At 39.6% G+C, this 17,667-nt stretch overlaps 1 protein-coding gene across 1 annotated transcript; it reads right to left on the reverse strand.

The window, feature by feature from the left end:
* Positions 1–398: 398 nt before the first annotated feature.
* mmp14a (matrix metallopeptidase 14a (membrane-inserted)) lies at positions 399–16,623 on the reverse strand. The gene is made up of 10 exons (XM_020640379.3): positions 16,150–16,623; positions 7,150–7,298; positions 6,907–7,029; positions 6,046–6,350; positions 5,767–5,928; positions 4,746–4,885; positions 3,840–3,978; positions 3,508–3,658; positions 2,909–3,024; positions 399–2,396 (listed from the first exon to the last, which is right to left on the reverse strand). Exons 1-10 carry the CDS (start codon positions 16,231–16,233, stop codon positions 2,077–2,079), a joined length of 1,689 nt encoding a protein of 562 aa, XP_020496035.1. The 5' UTR covers positions 16,234–16,623; the 3' UTR covers positions 399–2,076.
* Between the last annotated feature and the right edge of the window lie 1,044 nt (positions 16,624–17,667).

Genomic DNA, 17,667 nt, shown 5'->3' on the forward strand with positions numbered 1-17,667 from the left:
TTGGGGCCCCAGGCCAGTAGGGGGCCCCCCAGAGGGCTGACAAACTGTAGCCTAAAACAGTAGCGAGGCACTTGAATAGCATAACCTTTGCTAGCATCACTTCTTTGACATGTATCGTTAGTTTACTTAGCTAGCAGTGCAGTAAAATGTGTCTGAGTCACCACTGGAGGGGCCCCTGAATTCTTTTTGCTATGGACCCCAAACGACTCTAGAATCGGCGCTGTGAAAGGGTTTCCGAGAAATGAATTTAGAGGAATTTCTTCAAATCATAAACATGTCCATTTAAATTCTGGTAAGCGGTTATGAAGGAACGGAAAATCAAAATGTATTTCTGTTGGTAGAAAATCGTTTAATTTCACTTGATCTAATGAAATACAAAAAGTGAAACAGGCAGGGGAAAAAATCTCATTCCATTTTATTGATATGATCATCATTATAAATATCATTACCATTATCATTGTTATTCATTAAATGACTTCTTCATCTTCAATTTAGATTTTTTTGTAGACAATAAAAATAAGTAAATAACTGAGCACCATCAGAGCTGAACTCACATCTTCTGATTGGATCGAAAATTCCTCACATACCGAGTGTGAGCTTGGATTCATCTCCATCATTGTCATGTTATGCCTCTGTCCAGCAGGACTCCAAATGACAACGTACAAACAAGAAAAACCCATAAGAGCTTTACCAGGAGAACAATAATAACCATAACCATACTTATAATAACAACAATTTCCCATTAAAAAAAACGATAATAATTAAAAAACAAATTGCACCATATTGTTGGAAACTGTACCGCTCACTGACACGTTTTGGACAAGCAGCTAAGGTCAACAACAACAAATGAACTGGGATGCTTGTAACCGCCCTTTTTTTTTGTGAGATTAAACATCAAGTTTTTTTAAAGAAATGATTTTCCTGTCTGACTGCTTGCACTGAAAGAAGATTTTCCCACCTGTTGCGTGTATACATATAAAAAGGAAACATCTGGATTTTGTACCATGGGGGACATCTTTAAGATTGCTTGACAACCTCACGTTATCTGCGACTTTTGTCGATGAAATCCTGGTTCAACAAATCCTGCCTGTGCATCAAATCCAGCTAAGAATGAAGCAGAAAAAACTAGTCTCAAAGTTTCTACTGAAGTACCTTTTTAAGTACCTCTCACTTTGAGATATGAAACTGTTTTCTGACGTTGTATTGTATCCAAACTTAGGCAAAATTGCACTTACATGCCTGGATAAAAAAGTACAAAACTGGCAAAATATTGTAAAAAAATCTGGAACTATGTGATTGAAGAATAAGAAAATCTAAGCAGACATTCAATGCCTACCTGAGTACCATGTTCAGGTGACTCATTCAGGCAGCACTTAATAAAGTAAGCAGTTTGATACCCAGTCCTACTTAGTGGTAGAGAAAAAAAAAACCTAACAATTACAGAAAATACTTTATGACAAAATATCAAAACTTTCCCAATGCAATGGATTCAAGACTGAATGTGAACTTCAAAGTGACCCCCCCCCCCAGCTGAAAACAGAGTTTTGACAGCGTATGCATTTCAGAGATGATGAATCTCCGAGGAAAGCCCACAAGTAAGACTCAGATTCCCAAACTTAAAAAAAAAAAAAAAAGAATCAGACAGCAGTTCAGCTGGAGTCGTCCAGTTATAGAAGAGGAAGGAAGGAGGGACGTTGTTTTGTAAGAGGGGGAGAGAGGTGATGAGTCTTTTTGTATATTTCCCTTCTCTAAGTGAGATTTCGGGGTATGTTGTTAATCTCTGGACACACAACAGTACATGTAAATAGTTAACATACAAATACACATTTTCCTGATTTCAGTTCCCAGGGCCTTTTTTTTTCCCGCTCTTTTGTGGCAAACCACCTCAAACTTCATAAAACTCCCTCTCCCATCCCTCTTTTCTTCTGTCCTTTCTCCCGTTTCTCTCCCTCCTTTTTCTTCCATTCTTTCCCTCTTTGCAGTTTCCATCCTCAACCCGGCCTTCGTTCTCTCCCCCTCTCTTTCTGTCCTTCTCGCGGGCAGTCTGTCCGTCAAATCGACCCCCGCCCCCCTAGTCTAAACCTTGTCCAGGAGGGATCTCTGGCAGTAGAGGAGGCGTCGAGGCGTGCCGTACTTCCTGAAGAACAAAAGCGCTCCCAGAGTGATCACGACCAGCACCAGCAGGAGGAGAGGGATGACCACGGCCACCGGCCCCGCCCCGCTCTGCGACTCGTCCACCTCGATGATGATCACCTCCTCTTCCCGGCCCTTCTTGGGCTCCTCGCTCTCGCAGCCCATCCAGTCTCTGAGCACAGATTTGGGGTAACCAGACTCCACCTTCATGTACTGGTTATTAAACTTCCAGTATTTGTTGGCTTTGTAGAAATATGTGTAAGCTGAGGAAACACAAAGAAAAAAAAAGGAGATGAAAAACTTGTTTAATGAGGTTTTTCAGGTTTTTGGGAGGCTTCAAAACCTCAAAAAATTAGAACAACAGGACTTACATTTTTTTTAATTTTTTTATTATAAAACAGAGAAATGTTGAAAATACCAAGTAGCTGGTAGGCCGTGCCATGAAGCCACAGAAAAATGGTTATGAATTTCTTGGTAAAAGTGCAGTTATGCAACACTCAAGGTCCTTGTTAACAGTTAAATAATGCCAAATGTTATTCATTTATTGGTTACTAGTTTGGTTGGCAACAAGTGGCTCTCAATATGGCTACTTTTGGTTGACTGACAGCCCAATATTCAGGAGTTACTTTCACATAAGTCAATGAAAAGCAGCATCATCTCAGTGGATATTGGTGGACTTCAAATAATGGACCTTTTGGCTCCAACCAACCCAAACCCCTAAATGTTAAACTACAACATCCACATGATCGGTTCCGTAAAGAGAAGAAAAACTCACATCCATCTTCACTCATGATGGCAGCTTTAATGTTATCCGGGGCTCCGCTCCACATGCTGATGGGCTTTGGGTACCCGTTGTCCACGGTGCGAGTCTGCTCATTGAAACGGTAATACCTGCCAAGACACAGAAGTATTCAAAGATCTGCTTAACGGAAGAAAAAGGCTTTGGGTGAATCATTGTTGACAACAGTCACAGCCTCTTGTAACACCAAGGTTCATGACTTAAGGGTTGTTTCTGGAAATGTGGAAGTTTAAGAAATAACATGAGTAAAGACAGTCGGTACTGCCACAAAGTTTTAAAAGTGATATTCTCTAAAAATGGGAGGTGAAAAATGTGATGCTTCCTTCAGAACAATTTCAAAAACAACACAGAGAAGTTCAAGTTTTAACAAGTTACTTCAACTGTAAAAGAAGAAGAAGAAGTATGAACAGGATGTGTTTTGACTTAAAGGAAAGAGATTAGATCAATGGATGAATGCTTCAGGTATGTTAACACACAAAGTTATTTCTCCTTTCAATGAGGACCAAACCTCAAAGATGACAAGTTTTAACCTGCTGAACTCCACAGCATGACAGCATCAGATTATGAGGACTCACTTTGTGCCTCTGAAGAAGTACGTCTGTCCTGTTGGTGTGTAGAAGAGAGCAGCGTCGATCTTGTCTTTAGGCAGACCTGTCCCGAGGTCTTTCAGGCTCTTAGGGGAGTCTTTGTCCATGGTGGACTCACTGAAAACCCAGTACTTGTCACCTGGAGAGAGAACAAAAAACACAGAGGATGAAAAAGAAATGAGATTACAAAGAGATCAAAGGGGTTCATAATAGAAGCTGTCATGATGGTTAACACATGAAGGCCGTCACTGCAGCAGCTGTCAGCGTTCAAAATCTGGTATCAATCTGATCTCACACAGGAGAGGGGATGGGGGGGTTACCTTTGAAGAAGATAAATTTCCCATCATCCCTCTCGTATGCTGCATTGATGTTAGAAGGCAGGCCTTTCCAGAAGTGACTGATGGTCATGGGGTAACCTGCCAACACCTTGTTGTTTCGCACACGCCAGAACCACTTGTCCTGTAAACACACACACACGGATCAGTCAGAAATACACGAGACAACTTTTTATACTTCAATTAAAAGAAATGCAGAGAAATCTTCATCCAAATGTGTCGAGGTTTATTTCGTCAAATGAACTAATTTTTTGCAAATTTAATATTTTTGCATTTTGTTGTGTCAAGAAAAGGTCAAGATTTGAAATGTAAAACTTCATGGATTTATGGAAAAAAAAAGCACAGATTATTTAATGATGGGAGTCACCATTAGTTGTAGCCCTGGTGATAATTATACGCGGGGAAAAATGAAAATACAATACATTTAAAAAATAAATTGGCGAGTCCAGGTTCACAATTTAAAGCAACTTTAGGCCAATGAATTTAATCACTTTGAGTTGTTTCAGTGGCTTTTACTTTGAAGAATAACTTTTATTTGAACATGCACTTTGTTAAAAAAAAAAAAGGTGAAGTAGGCAGGTTCACTTTTAAGAGCCAGACAAGACAAACAAAACGTTGTGATAGTGTCTCATGAGGCCGTCTTCACCTTCACAGCAGGTGAAGTAAAGGTGTAAATAACACAACTGCATCACATCACAGCTGTTTCAGATTTGAATTCCTTGTATTGTACATGCTGGCCCCCTATTACATTTTACTCCACACTCGAAAAGCTCAAAGCCATGGTTAATGTTTGTTTGAGTGACTTCTGTCAGAATCTGTTCTGTACCAGAACGGTGAATTATTTGCTTTCTGAGATCACTTCAATGTTTTCTGAACCAGGGTCTGTCATACCTTAAATACAAACTTTTCCCCTCTGAGGGTAGCGATGGTGTCAAAGTGTCCCTCACAGATGTCCGGACCAAGGCCTGGGTAGGAGGACTTAGTGGGTCGAGGTGGAGGAGGAGGAGGAGGGGGAGCCCCTGACTTGGTTCCTGTTGTTGGGAAGAGGGTGTGAGAGAGAGAGATTTGGATGACAGGCTGACAGAGCTTCTCATACAGAACACAATGATGAGTGCCTAATCTGTCACCAGTTATAAATCTGAAGGCACATTGATAGACGAGAGTCCAGAGGCTTTGAGGCCGAGGCTTCAGCATGTCTATAAATTACATCACACAAACTGACAAGAGCTCAAGTCTTTGCCTACAGAACAAAAGAAAACTGGATTTATTTCTGAACAGAAAGCCAACTTTCTGTTGCAACTTGGAGACTAAGAGTGTTCACATGGAACTTCCTCATCCAGCCACATGCCAAGATATTTACACTCTGTCACTCTCTCTCTTTCTGAGCCACATATAGTAGATAAGTGTTCACACTCTTATAATCAATATTTCTGGCTCGGGAGCATGAATTGAGTCTGAACTGCATTAAGTAGCAGTTTATGGTTAAAAAGAGATTACTTTACATGAATGATAGTTGGGCTATATCACTGAAGTTGAACTTTTTAAAATAAAATCCTGATTCATTTAAGAACCCAACAAACCACTTGGCAAAAAATGTTTTTTTTTTGTAAAGGCTTGTCGCCCTTTTTTAAACGACCCGGTGTCAGCAGTGGTGTTCCAGCTAGTTTGAAAATTCGGCTGACGCAGCACCAACATTTTGCCAATGGAAAAACAAAAGAATGCTTCTGAGGGGTGCCAGTCATTACAGTAGACTTTGTCAAACACTACAGTGTATTGCGAGTTTATTTATATCTCAGTATGTAAATCTTCAATCTACTAACGTCCCTCAAGAAGAACAGAGGGTGGTGAAAGGAGGAACATTGCTGCAAATATATCCAATAAATCTTCCACTTCTCTTTAAAGTCAAACCCACCATAAATCGCCTGGATGCCTCTGCGGTCGTCGTCTGGCAGCTGGAAATTCTCCGTTTCAAACCACTGGTAGAAAGGGGCCATGATGGCGGCGGGGTCGTTCGAGTGCTCCAGACCCAGAGCGTGACCCAGCTCATGGACGGCCACCAGGAAAACATCGTTCCCTTTGAGGAGGAAACAAAAAGGTCACAGTTTATTTCAGTTTTGTTTCTATATTTTAGTTTTCTCTTCTCTCTCTCTCTCTCTCTCTCTCTCTCTCTCTCTCTCTCTCTCTCTCTTACCACTCTGGTCGTTTCCGGTGGTCCAGGGCTCAGCAAGATCAAAGTGCGTGTCTCCCCCGATGCCGTTTCCTGGGAAGTAGGCGTGAGCCAGGAAGCCGCCCTCGCCATCGAACGGCGTACTGTCACCATGGAAACCTTCCGAAAAGGAGAGCATGATGTCCGCAAACTTGTCGACCTTGTCTCTGATGTGGCTGTAGGGGATCTCTCTGAAGGTGAGCGGGATCGCGCTCTCCCACACCTTGAACGCTCTCCGGATGGCCTCGTTCGTGGCTCGTTCGCCAATCTTCGGGGTGTAGTTCTGTATGCTGTTAGAAAAAAAAAAAAAACAGAGCGATGAAGTCAAAAATACACTCAAGAGAGGTTAGAAACTTCAATAAATAAAGACAATAAATCAAAGAGGAAAAATCTCAGTTCAAGACAAAACAATATTTTTGTGCAGTTTGAAAACCAATAGAGAAAAGTTCAGCTTTTGATTGTAATGTAAAAGAGTATTTGATTTCATTAGAACTAAAACAACCAATCAGGAAAGTTCAATTTTATTTATATTTTCACTCTGGCTGAAAATAAGTACTCCTGGAAAATTCAAAATATGAATATTCTGGTTTTATAAGTCTTCTTCTAACATAGAGGAATGATTCCCTTTGACTTTTAACTCTTTGTCAAACATAATAATCAAAACAAATTCTTCAACTTGGAGTCCAGGGACTTGTAATCAGCCTCTAAAATGTTGTTTTTGGTAATATTGAATAGCTTACATGATCTGATAAATCTGTAAAATTATTTGAAGATAAAGTTAGAATAAAAACAAAATTGCTTGTACCTTTACACTACATACAAATGTAAAATTTACGAGATGTGTACCTGAAGGTCACCTCTGACTTTTCCCACTTCAGACCCTGCACGGCGTATCTCTTCCTCCTCAGGTTGCTTTTCAGCTCTGGACCAAACTTGTCCTGGACACCACATCGCGGCCGATTCATCGCCCTGGCGACAACAAAACAAAAATGTATCAACAATGTCAAATATTCAGACTCCTCCCGAGGACACATGTTTTTAATGACCTTGCTGGTTACAGAAATGTTGGTGCTGTTTATCATGACTCACTGTAACGTGTTGGTGTCTATGGAGCCGGTGACAGTCAGACCGTAAAACCTCTGCATGGCTGATATTGCTGTCTCGATGGACTTTGGAGAGCGGATGGCCTGGGCTCTGACATCACCTGGAGGCAGGTAGCCATACTGCTGCAGCCACGCCTACAAGGGACGGACAATGAGAATAATGTTGTATGTGGTTAGATACTGATGGAAACTTTGATTTGTTGGAGCGCTAATGAGCAAAAACAAAACACAATCCAACAAAAGAAAAATGTTTAAAGTCCGACTGTGAACAGGTGGGATAGCAAGATGAGATAAATACAACTTTTAAAGGTTTGGCCGGCGTACGCTTGAGGTCATCCCAGACCAACTCCCTAGACCATGCATCTGACTATGCATGCATGATAACAAATGATCTAGGATACACAATAATTGCATCTTATACATGAATAGTTTATGTCCAAATCTGAGACCCAATCTTTAAAAAAACAAAAAACAAAAACATTTTCTTATAAATAAGGGAATAAGAGATTTTATAGAGGAAAAGACATAACTGTGGCCGAAAGATTGAACCAGCTAAATCAAAATCCACAGACACCTAAACCCTGGAAACTGAATCTATTGCGGCTGCTTGGTTGAGTATACAGTGATTTTTTTTTTTTTAAAGATGTATTTTTGGTCTTTTATTGTAGATATAGGACAGTGGATAAAGAGAGGGGGAAATGACATTCGGGAAAGGAGCCACAGGTTGGGCTCGAACCTGGGACGCCCGCTTGGAGGACTACAGCCTATATACATGGGGCCCGCACAAACCACTACGCTACAGAACGCCATATACAGTGATTTTTAAGAGTACCGTTCATTTCCATAAAATGCAATATGCGTAGGCTACATAAAAGCAAACACATGAATATGTTGAAATAAATTAAAGAATGTATAGGACATGCTAAAAACAAAACTATGGTTACTATATTAGAATTGTTTCCTACGAAGCAGTTATCAGGGGATTTGCAGGAATGTATAACATCTCCTGTGTGAGTCGGCTCTTTAGTCAGACATGCTGGAAAACACACAAACACCACCCGAGGACATCTTACAAAATGTCGTCGTCAACAAAAAAAGAAGGGATTGGCCACCTGTGTGAACCTGTGGTTGTTTTTTCAACTTTCTGTCAACTTTGAGCGCTTGTTTGGACCTGTGTCTCTGCGCTCACATGTATCACACAGATTGGAGATTAAATAGGGACACAAAGGGCGTGTGGGGTTTTCGTGTGTGTTAACCTACATACACTTCTTTCTACAAAAGCCAGCAAACGTTGAAGAAATCCAGCATGTTTCATTTATTGTATTTTCCCCACGAGACTGTGAAATTATACACAGTTTATGAACTCTTAAAAACCAACACCGAATCCTCGCATGCCCCCGTGATTTTTTGCTTAATTTGTTTCAGGAGACTTTGTTGTGGGGTCATAAGGAGGGATGAGAGAGGAACTGAGAGCCAAATAAAACACAATCTAAAAACACTGATGTCATTTCAACCACAATGACCCAGAAATCTGTCTAGACTATCGCAGCCAAAGACAACTGGCGGTCAAGACGCTGGAAAAAAAAGTCCCACTTTCAGCAACATTTGGGTGCCTCAAAGCTTGACTTTAAGAACTAGCTGCTACTGGCTTTGTCTGTCCACCTCCACCTCTTTCTGTCAGCCAAAACCACCACTATTTATCTTAAAAAGCTAGCATATTTATTTCCACTGCCTGCTGCTGGTGGTCTCTTAAAGTAATAGTTATGTTGTAGAAATACTCTTTTATTCCTATTTATGCTGAGAATGTGACGAGGATATGGACATTATATCGGCCTGTTACATAAGCTATATGAAAAGCTAGTAGGCTGCATGGTTAGCTTAACATAAAGCCTGTAAACAAAGAGAAACAGTTAGCAAGCATTAGCTAGTTGCAATCAGAGAACAAAAGAGGATAATGTAAATGCCAACAGAAACAACAAGACTAGAGTCAAAGCAGAGAATTGACTTATTAAAATCCAATAAACAACCTCATCTTTGTCATGTTTGCTAACATTAATACACACAAAAGCTAGCTACTTTTACAACCAGAGCAAATACAAAAGATACTTCTAAACCGCAAAATTCAGTAATTTATTTTCACAAACATTACACAGTCTTGCTTGTAATGAAACAATTTATCATGCTATGACTTCGCCCCAAAAACAAACTGTGTAAAAATGACACACTGCAGTTAAATTGGGGAGTTTCAAAGTCATAAAATGCTGAAATATTGCCGCATTTTTCCAATTGTTTTTGTTGTTCAAAAAGGGTTTGTGGTTATTTTAAATTAAGTTTAAGAAATATATTTCTCTGAAAATGCACCACTTGGGATTTTTTGAAAATTCTGTTTAAAAAACCTCGCTAACAGGTTGCTAAATTAGAAGGTAAATAGCCTTCACTTTTTACCTGTGGCGATTGTGTTTATGCTTCAAAAACCATACAAGGGTGACTTTTGTCAGGGTTAGCTTGCTCACTAACAGAAAAGTATCTAAAAACTGTTTAATTTTTACTGCTTATTTTTGGCTTGAATTCTAAATCTGATGGTAAAGTCGCATTAGATTTGTTGTTGTCAAAGAACCAAAGCAAAGAAACTGGTTGGCAGATAAAAATAAAAGCATTTAGAAGTGTACCATTGGATGAAAAGGCTTTATGCTTTCCTCCATTGGGCTAACTGGCTAACGCACACATAAAAAGGCTATATTAAAGTTGTCACTATGTTCTCATCTCCCTGTCTTCTTGTAGACACCTTAATCCAACTTGCAATGTGTTTTTCCACTTCACTACACAGAGAGTTAGTGCACATCTTCACCACAGAAGTCCTTCGTTAGCAGCTTCATAAACCCCAGCTATCTCTCTTATTCCATCATTAGTGCTGTTTTTTTTTAGTGCTCTTTAAGTCTTCCTCCAACAAGTGAAAGGAGTAGCACGAGGGGGGGAGGGATGGAAATGTAGAAACAGCATGAGCAGGACTACCTGGCCTTGCACACACAGCTACTGTTAGTCATGTGGTGGGCAGAGGGGGCCAGAGAACAAGGTTCACTTTTGACGACCTGCAGAGAGTCAACTTATCCCCCCTTCTCCCTCCATCTCTAGTCTACATACCCGCCCCCCCAACCATTTCTCCTATATTTCTCTGGATTATTTAAGCATCTAGTTAATCTAATTTATCCCCTGACTCTCCCTAAGTCAATCAGCCCCAAACACCAACCAAATTTACTTTCTCTGCCTCTGCGTTGACTGCTGCTAGTGTGTCCTGCGGCTCCAGTGTGGTGACGCGCCTGCTTCTATAAAAACACTCCCCTGAAAAGTCTCCCCCACACCGTGAAGACCTCCACTTCTCTCCCTTCACTCCACACACCACCTCCCCCCGGGTTGGGACGCCAGGTATCCCAGCATGCACCTCTCCTCCCTGGAACTCCCATCAAAGCTTCTCTTTATTGAGACTCGCACATGGCTGGTATTGTTGGCCTCGGTGAAGCCAGGTAGCTAACTACACGGCCATGTGTGGTCACAGAGCTGGCTGCTGATTTGGTAAACACAGCCCTCGGACTGTGTAGTGTAGTGTGTTTGTGTGTGTGTGTGTGTGTGTGTGTGTGTGTGTGTGTGCGCAGTGACGTGAGGTCTGAAAACATAATGAACAGACACTAAAATACAACCTGAATGATCAAAGATGGTGAAGGAGGAGGACGTCTCAGAGAAGCTGTTTGCTTTGATGACCCTTTTATGACCTTATTTACCTATTTTATGGTGAGAGGAAAATGAATTATTTGGACATATTTCACTCATAAATTAATAATTAAAAAAGCTCAAGTCTTCAATCCGGCATAAGCGGGATGCTCCTTTCCCTCGTGTTACATTCTAGTGAAGTCAATATCTGTTTAATATGCCAACAAAATATGGTCTTTTTAGCTTTGGCAAAACTTGAACGGCCATTTTTCCAACATGTAATGACAATTCATTTTGTCAAACATCAATAAAACAATTTAAACAATCATAAACATTTTAAAATCAGCATCTACAACTCCTAATTCCATTAATAGATTTTGTTACTAAATTCAGTAGTTTTAGAGAAAACTTCAGTTGTTCCGCCAAAGAAATTCAACACTAGGTATATATTGTGTTTTTCATACTTTTTTATGGATCAAACGATAATTTCTCCCAAAATTATTCTCGTACAGTACATAATTGATCATCAAACTGATAAAAGACGCTCTGGATAAATAGAAGTAGATTCACTGTCTCAAATATTCTTAATGGCAATGCTCTCCGTTTACAATATTTCAAAGTTCCAAACAGCAGCATTTAAATGAACCATCAAATCGTTAGAAATGTGCGTCACCAGGGCTGAATTCCCTTTAAAGGGGAACTGTGAACTGCTGGGACCAAAGTAGCCAATGAACAGTAAACAAGTATAGCGTCAGAGCACCTGAGAAGTTTCACAATTTATACGTCACAAGACAAATTCTACTGAATATTGAATATAGAAGTATTAGACAATCAAACTGGGAACGCATATACGCAATGTCCTGAGGAAATGTGGTTGCAACACGTCGTCACGTATTCTTGCTCACACATCTTGTGATTCTAACTTGCAATGTCTTCACCGGATGCACAATGAAAAGACAACCACAAGTTCCAGGAATAGTCCTAAACAAAAGTCCCCGTGGGTTTATGGGTGTTGTGGTACAAACAGAAAAGAATGTCAACATTTCTATAGGAAGTGAAACCATCAGTCTCTTTTGAACACATCCGTCATGTGGGTGTTTGTCTAAATTCTTGCACTAAACCGAGACAAACTAGGGACTAAGTGCGGGTAAGGATATTTATGCACAGAGGTTTAAGTTGACTGTGCTTATTACACCATGTATTGTGCATTTATGTGACTGTTTAACAATGCAAAAAGGCTGTAGCTTTATGTTTAGACATGCTGCCAAGTGTCAAAACACCATTTGTTTCAAGCTGCTTCTTGGAAAAACTTTCTTGCGAGTGGTTTTCTCCTGCAGACAAATAAATTGGATAGCCATATCCAAGCAGGAGAAATGGAAAGAATGGACAGAGGAAAAGGGGTAAATGATCCGCAGTGCAGAGTTACAGAGGAGAGGTAAAGACATTAAGAAGAAGAGCGGTAGAAGAAAAAAAAAGAGGAGAGAGGTTAGAAGTATGGCTGAATTTCAATCTGAGGGGACTGAGTCAGTTGTTCCTCTCGCTCGGTGCCAACGGAAAAAAACTGGGAATCGGGCTCATGAGTGGCTGAATCTCACGTTGCCTTCATTTCTTGGCGTCTTTGACCCAGTTAGCTTCCAGTCAAACCAGCGCTGGGCAATATTTTTAGCTGCACTAACATTTCTACAAGGTCAAACAGGTCAAATAAAAATACATGGATGTTTTTTTATTCTGATTTGGTGGAACATTCATTTTGCAAGTGATGCAAACCAAGAGTACGGCATTGGAATTCGGAGGGTAAGTTATGGACGTGGAGGAGTGAGTTTTGGAACATAACAGACACTTTTTGTTGGCCAAAAGTCCAATAAAAGGCAACACGTGGTGGAAATTAACGATGTGTGCAATTTCATTAACCTGAGAAAATTCTTGGTATCTCTATTAAATCTTACTTTATAGTTTGACTCCTCGACCGCACAGAGACACATGAATTACTTATTACTGCTCTGCATTCACTTTATTTAATGCAATACTTTGCAAAGAAAACACTTAAGGAGCATTAAAAATACAACAAACTGAGTATGATATCAGCTTCATCAAGAGAATTTACAACATTAAGATGATGTTAGTACTGCTCTGGAAGCTCTTAATGCAAGAGAGTTATTGTGTTGAGAATTAGTTATTTTGATTTCAGATTTTCCGATTGTAAAATTCCACTATGCATACAGTAATAGCTTAAACTTTTAAACCTGAAGTCATTTAGCTGACTTTATTGAATATTCGTCCTGGTCTCAGTTTAGAGTTTGAGGATAGGATTTATTGTCTGTGGAGGTTCTCAGTCATCCAGGTCATGGTCTTATCTTCAACCAGTCCAGTTGCCTTTGGATCAAGCTTCAGATATGGCTTCATTGTCCAGACTTCAAATCTCTTCAAAACAACTTGATTATTTGTCATGTGGGCTATAAAAAGATGATTCATGACCATTTTAGACTGTTGTCATAGCCAGGGTTTCAAGCCATTTAAGACATGATGGAGAACTACTCTACTTAAGACAAAAGCAATACTGCTATGGCAAAAATACTAAAACACTAAAGCAATCCTGAGACAAAATGGATTTTTCGTATATATCGAATTACAAGATCTTTAAGATGCATTTATATTGTATTTGGAGTTCGACAGCAATCGCTCCATCTTGGGTCATGTGATAAAAACTGAGCTGTCCACATGACCACTTAGCAAACTCCATCAGCAGAAGGAGACAATAAAAGTGAAATTAATATCAAATTAAGATTCAAATCAGGCTTTACGTCAACTACTTTAAAATGTTTTTCATTGAGGGAAGCAATCATGTAAATGTGTTCCAAGGGTTTTATACTGCTTTAGTTACATTATGGCGACGCTTCAATTCTTAAAGGAACAGTACATTTTGACTTTTTTTGGGTGAAATCGCTAAAGGAATTCAGTAATTCCCTCTGATATGAAGTGGGAAACAAGTTTATTCCACCACTGTCTGGGATCTGTGGAAAGATCTCTTCAGGTATCTTCCTCTAACAGAAGGTCAGAAAAGTAGAAGATCAAGCAACATCTGGCCTTGGAGTTGAGTTTAATCAACCACCTGAAACCAAAAGTCTTGAATGCATCCTTTAAAAAAAAACCTGAAATTCGAACGTCATGCTGAAAACTTGTTCTCTTTCATGTCCTTCATACGAACATGGAGGACTATATTTTGAGTGTCAGGCAAAGATAAGCCTCCCTTTCTCCCTTGAAGTCCATCAGTTTCTCATTAAGGTCGATCCAGCTGATTATTTTGACATTTCTAAAGTGACTACCGCAGCCTGCAATGAGCAGCACGCTGCAGTGATTCTTTCTTTTGATGCTTCATTCACAGTCACTCAAGTCGAGATAAAAAAAAAAAAGAGAGAGAATCGAAGCCATATGTGTTTTAACCAGACCTGCATGGGATCAGCAGACATGTGTCTCCAGATGGCAACAGGAAATCTCAAACCAGATATGGAGAGATCCTGTTTTAGGCCCTGTTGTTTTCTTTGCTGCCCACTTCCTTTGCTCACAAGGTCCGACTAAGCTTTTTATTTAAGTGAAGAAAGGTTAGACAAGGCAAAAAAAAAAGAAAGAAGGGATGACTGGAAACAGATGCCGGAGGCCGCAAAGGTAGCTTCTTTTCAGAGGGTAAGTCTTTTTTTTTTGGTGGATTAAGCAGGATGAGTTTGTCAAGAAAGAAGTCAAGGAGGGATTTTCAGATGTTAAGCAACGCTGATGAACAACAAGAAATCCTCTTCTCCTTACACAAACCCCTTAAAGGAGTTTCATCCACTTTAATTAAACATTTATGTCACTCTGATGTTGTTCTGTCTTTGCATTCTCCAAACATGTCTGTCTTTTGATCACAGGGTGCACAAACATTTCCCTGGTGATGTAATCCTGAACCCGTAATTAACTCTTATCCTCTTTCAGCATCAGGATTGAATTATGTGTCTGAAAGCATTGTATCGTCGGCGTAGAGTGGATTTTTTTTTTTTAACTTTGCACAGGAGCAGGCGGGGCATGCACTCGATGTTGGTTATTGTATTAGAGGTATTATCCTACAGCTAAACTCCTGCAAATGGTTTAGCTCGCAGACATTCATCACTGCCCCGGTGAGTCCGCCGCAGGAGGGCCTCTTGTAAACTGTCTGTGAGTTATCCACCACGTCTGGCTTGACTCACGCGCCAGTCGCTTGTGGTCAGTGACTAAGGTCCTCCTTCTTGCATCCTGTCCACACAAACTACAGCATTCATGATACTTGTGTAACTTAACCTGCTTTTAGGTTCATGGACTTTTTTGACGTCGTGAATCAATTTCCTGAGACAGCTAGAGCATCCTGGTTATTACAGAGGAACTGCTACTCCTGAAAGCATCACTGTATGTGACTAAACACTGGTGCAGTGCTGTAAATACTCACATTAAACACGCTCTGGGGCGACCTATAGAGAGCAAAGAGGCTCCCAAGGGTGCTCACGCCCAGTCATTTACAATGATGCACAATACCTGATGATACAATATGTTGTTCAGGCAAAGGTTAGACGGCATTGTAGTGTCTCCAGATCAGAGTTTAACAGCCCGAGGGCTCATGTCTGGCTAGTATTGAATGCAGCTTAAAGGCCTGTGCAGTCTACACACACAAGCAGATGAAAACCATTAACCCCCTCCCCCGTACCACCACCACCCTTATTTTTTTTTTTTTTTTTTTTTTAACCCAGAACAAAGCATCTCAGCTGAGGTTTCTGCCTCCTCCTTCCCCAAAGCCACAAGACTTCAGACTCATGACATTTTTTTCTCTCATCTCCTGTTACAGTTTCGACCCTTTTAAGCAGCTTTTAGTGCGGAAAGGTCAGGCCTGTTTGGAGGAGTGAGAATAAACATGAAGGGAACATAAACAGTCCACCCTTTTTCTGGTTCTGTTGCAAGATTAGAGAAAACCTGGTAAACATTAAATAGACACTACAGACACCAGAAGAACTGCACTAAATGGAGAGTTACTGAAACATTGGGCTACAAATGCACTGTAATAGATGGTTTTAAGTTTAGTTTTGGCTATGGAACACTAAAAAAATACACATCCTGGAGGGATATTAAGGAAAATAAATAAAGGGAAACTACAAAAATAAGTTACAAAAATGGAAAATGCAAATCATACATGTCTTTACAGTTTGCTTAACAAGCTTTTAGAAACAGGTTAACATTAATTTGCATTGTTTTGAAGTGTCTGGATTGTGTTTTTCCAACTTACCTCTGCTTTTAGTACATCTGCAGAGACTGAGGTAAAACCAATGCAGCAGAGACCACAGGCCAGGGTGAGGAGCTGGAGCAGCATTCTTCTTTCCCGCAAACTACCTCCCCCCCGAAGAAAAAACAAAATACTGTTTCTACACCGGTCCCGTCGTCCTGACAGCAAAACGACGAATATACAAAAAAAAAAAAAAAAAAGAAAACCCCAAAAAAAGTTCGGTATAGGCTACTTCTCTGAAAATCGTGGAAGAAACTTCTTTTCTCGGAACCGCGTGGACTCTTTGAACGCACCGGGCAGCAAAGCGAGCTTTTCAAAGTAAGAGCTGAGACGAAAGCGCCGAACAAAACGTTGAACTCATGGAGCAGCTGTGACAAATGCTCAGCTAGGTATCGCTATAGCTTCATAGTTTGGCCTCTTTTCCTCTGCTTGGGTTTGTATGTAGCGTTTGTGGACGTGGTCAGAGGAGAGAGAGGAGAAGAGAGAGAGAGAGAGAGAAAGGGGGAGAGAGAGATTTTCCTCTGGGTCCTCCTCCAGATGTGCAGACGTCATTTTTTTTTTTCATGTCTGCTGGGAAACAGCTGAGCAGATTTATTTCCTTACATGCCGATTCATTAAAAATAATGATAGCCTTGGTGGTAAATACAAGTCTACAAATAATACTTTAGAAGTAGGCGTAAACCCCCGCTATTAGCCTATAATTTAACATTTGTAAAAGTGTCTTTACTGATATCAACTTCACATTTTAATGTTGTGTCCGCTGTATGCCTTACCATATGGATGAGAGAGCATCGTATCATATTTTTTTAATAATATTTTGTATCATTAACAAGAATCTTTAAAGTTTACCCTGACTAAATATCGAGATTTTTTAAAACGCAGTCTTAAAACTCGTTTATTCAGTCTGGCTTTTATATAGTGTTTTAATATCAATTCAAATCTTAACATTACTGTATTGTCTTTTTTTTTAATCCGAGGACAATTTTAAATATTTTCCTCTTATGTATTTATTTTAATATCTTGTTGCTTTTATGTGTCGTATTTTATTTTATTTTATTTTATTTTATTTTATTTTATTTTATTTTATTTTATTTTATTTTATTTTATTTTATTTTATTTTATTTTTATTTCATTTTATTTCATTTTATTTTATTTTATTTTATTTTTATACATATATATTTTTTTAATTATTATTGGTGTGCATTAGTCTCTCAATGATTTTATAAACTACTTTTTGTCAACAACTTTTCTGCACTCTTTGAACTGCAATTTAATTTGTCTGAAAGGTGCTATATAAATAAAGTTTGATTGATTGTATCCAAGAACTGCAGTGTAGTCTACCTAAAGGCACAACATTGAGTCATCCTAAATTAGTCATTTTGTATTATCAGAAAATACTTGCTGAGGATTATAATACCTAAGTGGAAAAAATAAAGATACAGGCACAGTTCTTATGAAAATGTAGCAACAAATTGATGTTTTTCATACCTGCCATGGTTTTGTGAATTACCTGATTTTTAT

Source organism: Labrus bergylta, chromosome 22 (assembly GCF_963930695.1).
Source record: "Labrus bergylta chromosome 22, fLabBer1.1, whole genome shotgun sequence".
NCBI classification, from domain to species: Eukaryota; Metazoa; Chordata; class Actinopteri; order Labriformes; family Labridae; genus Labrus; species Labrus bergylta.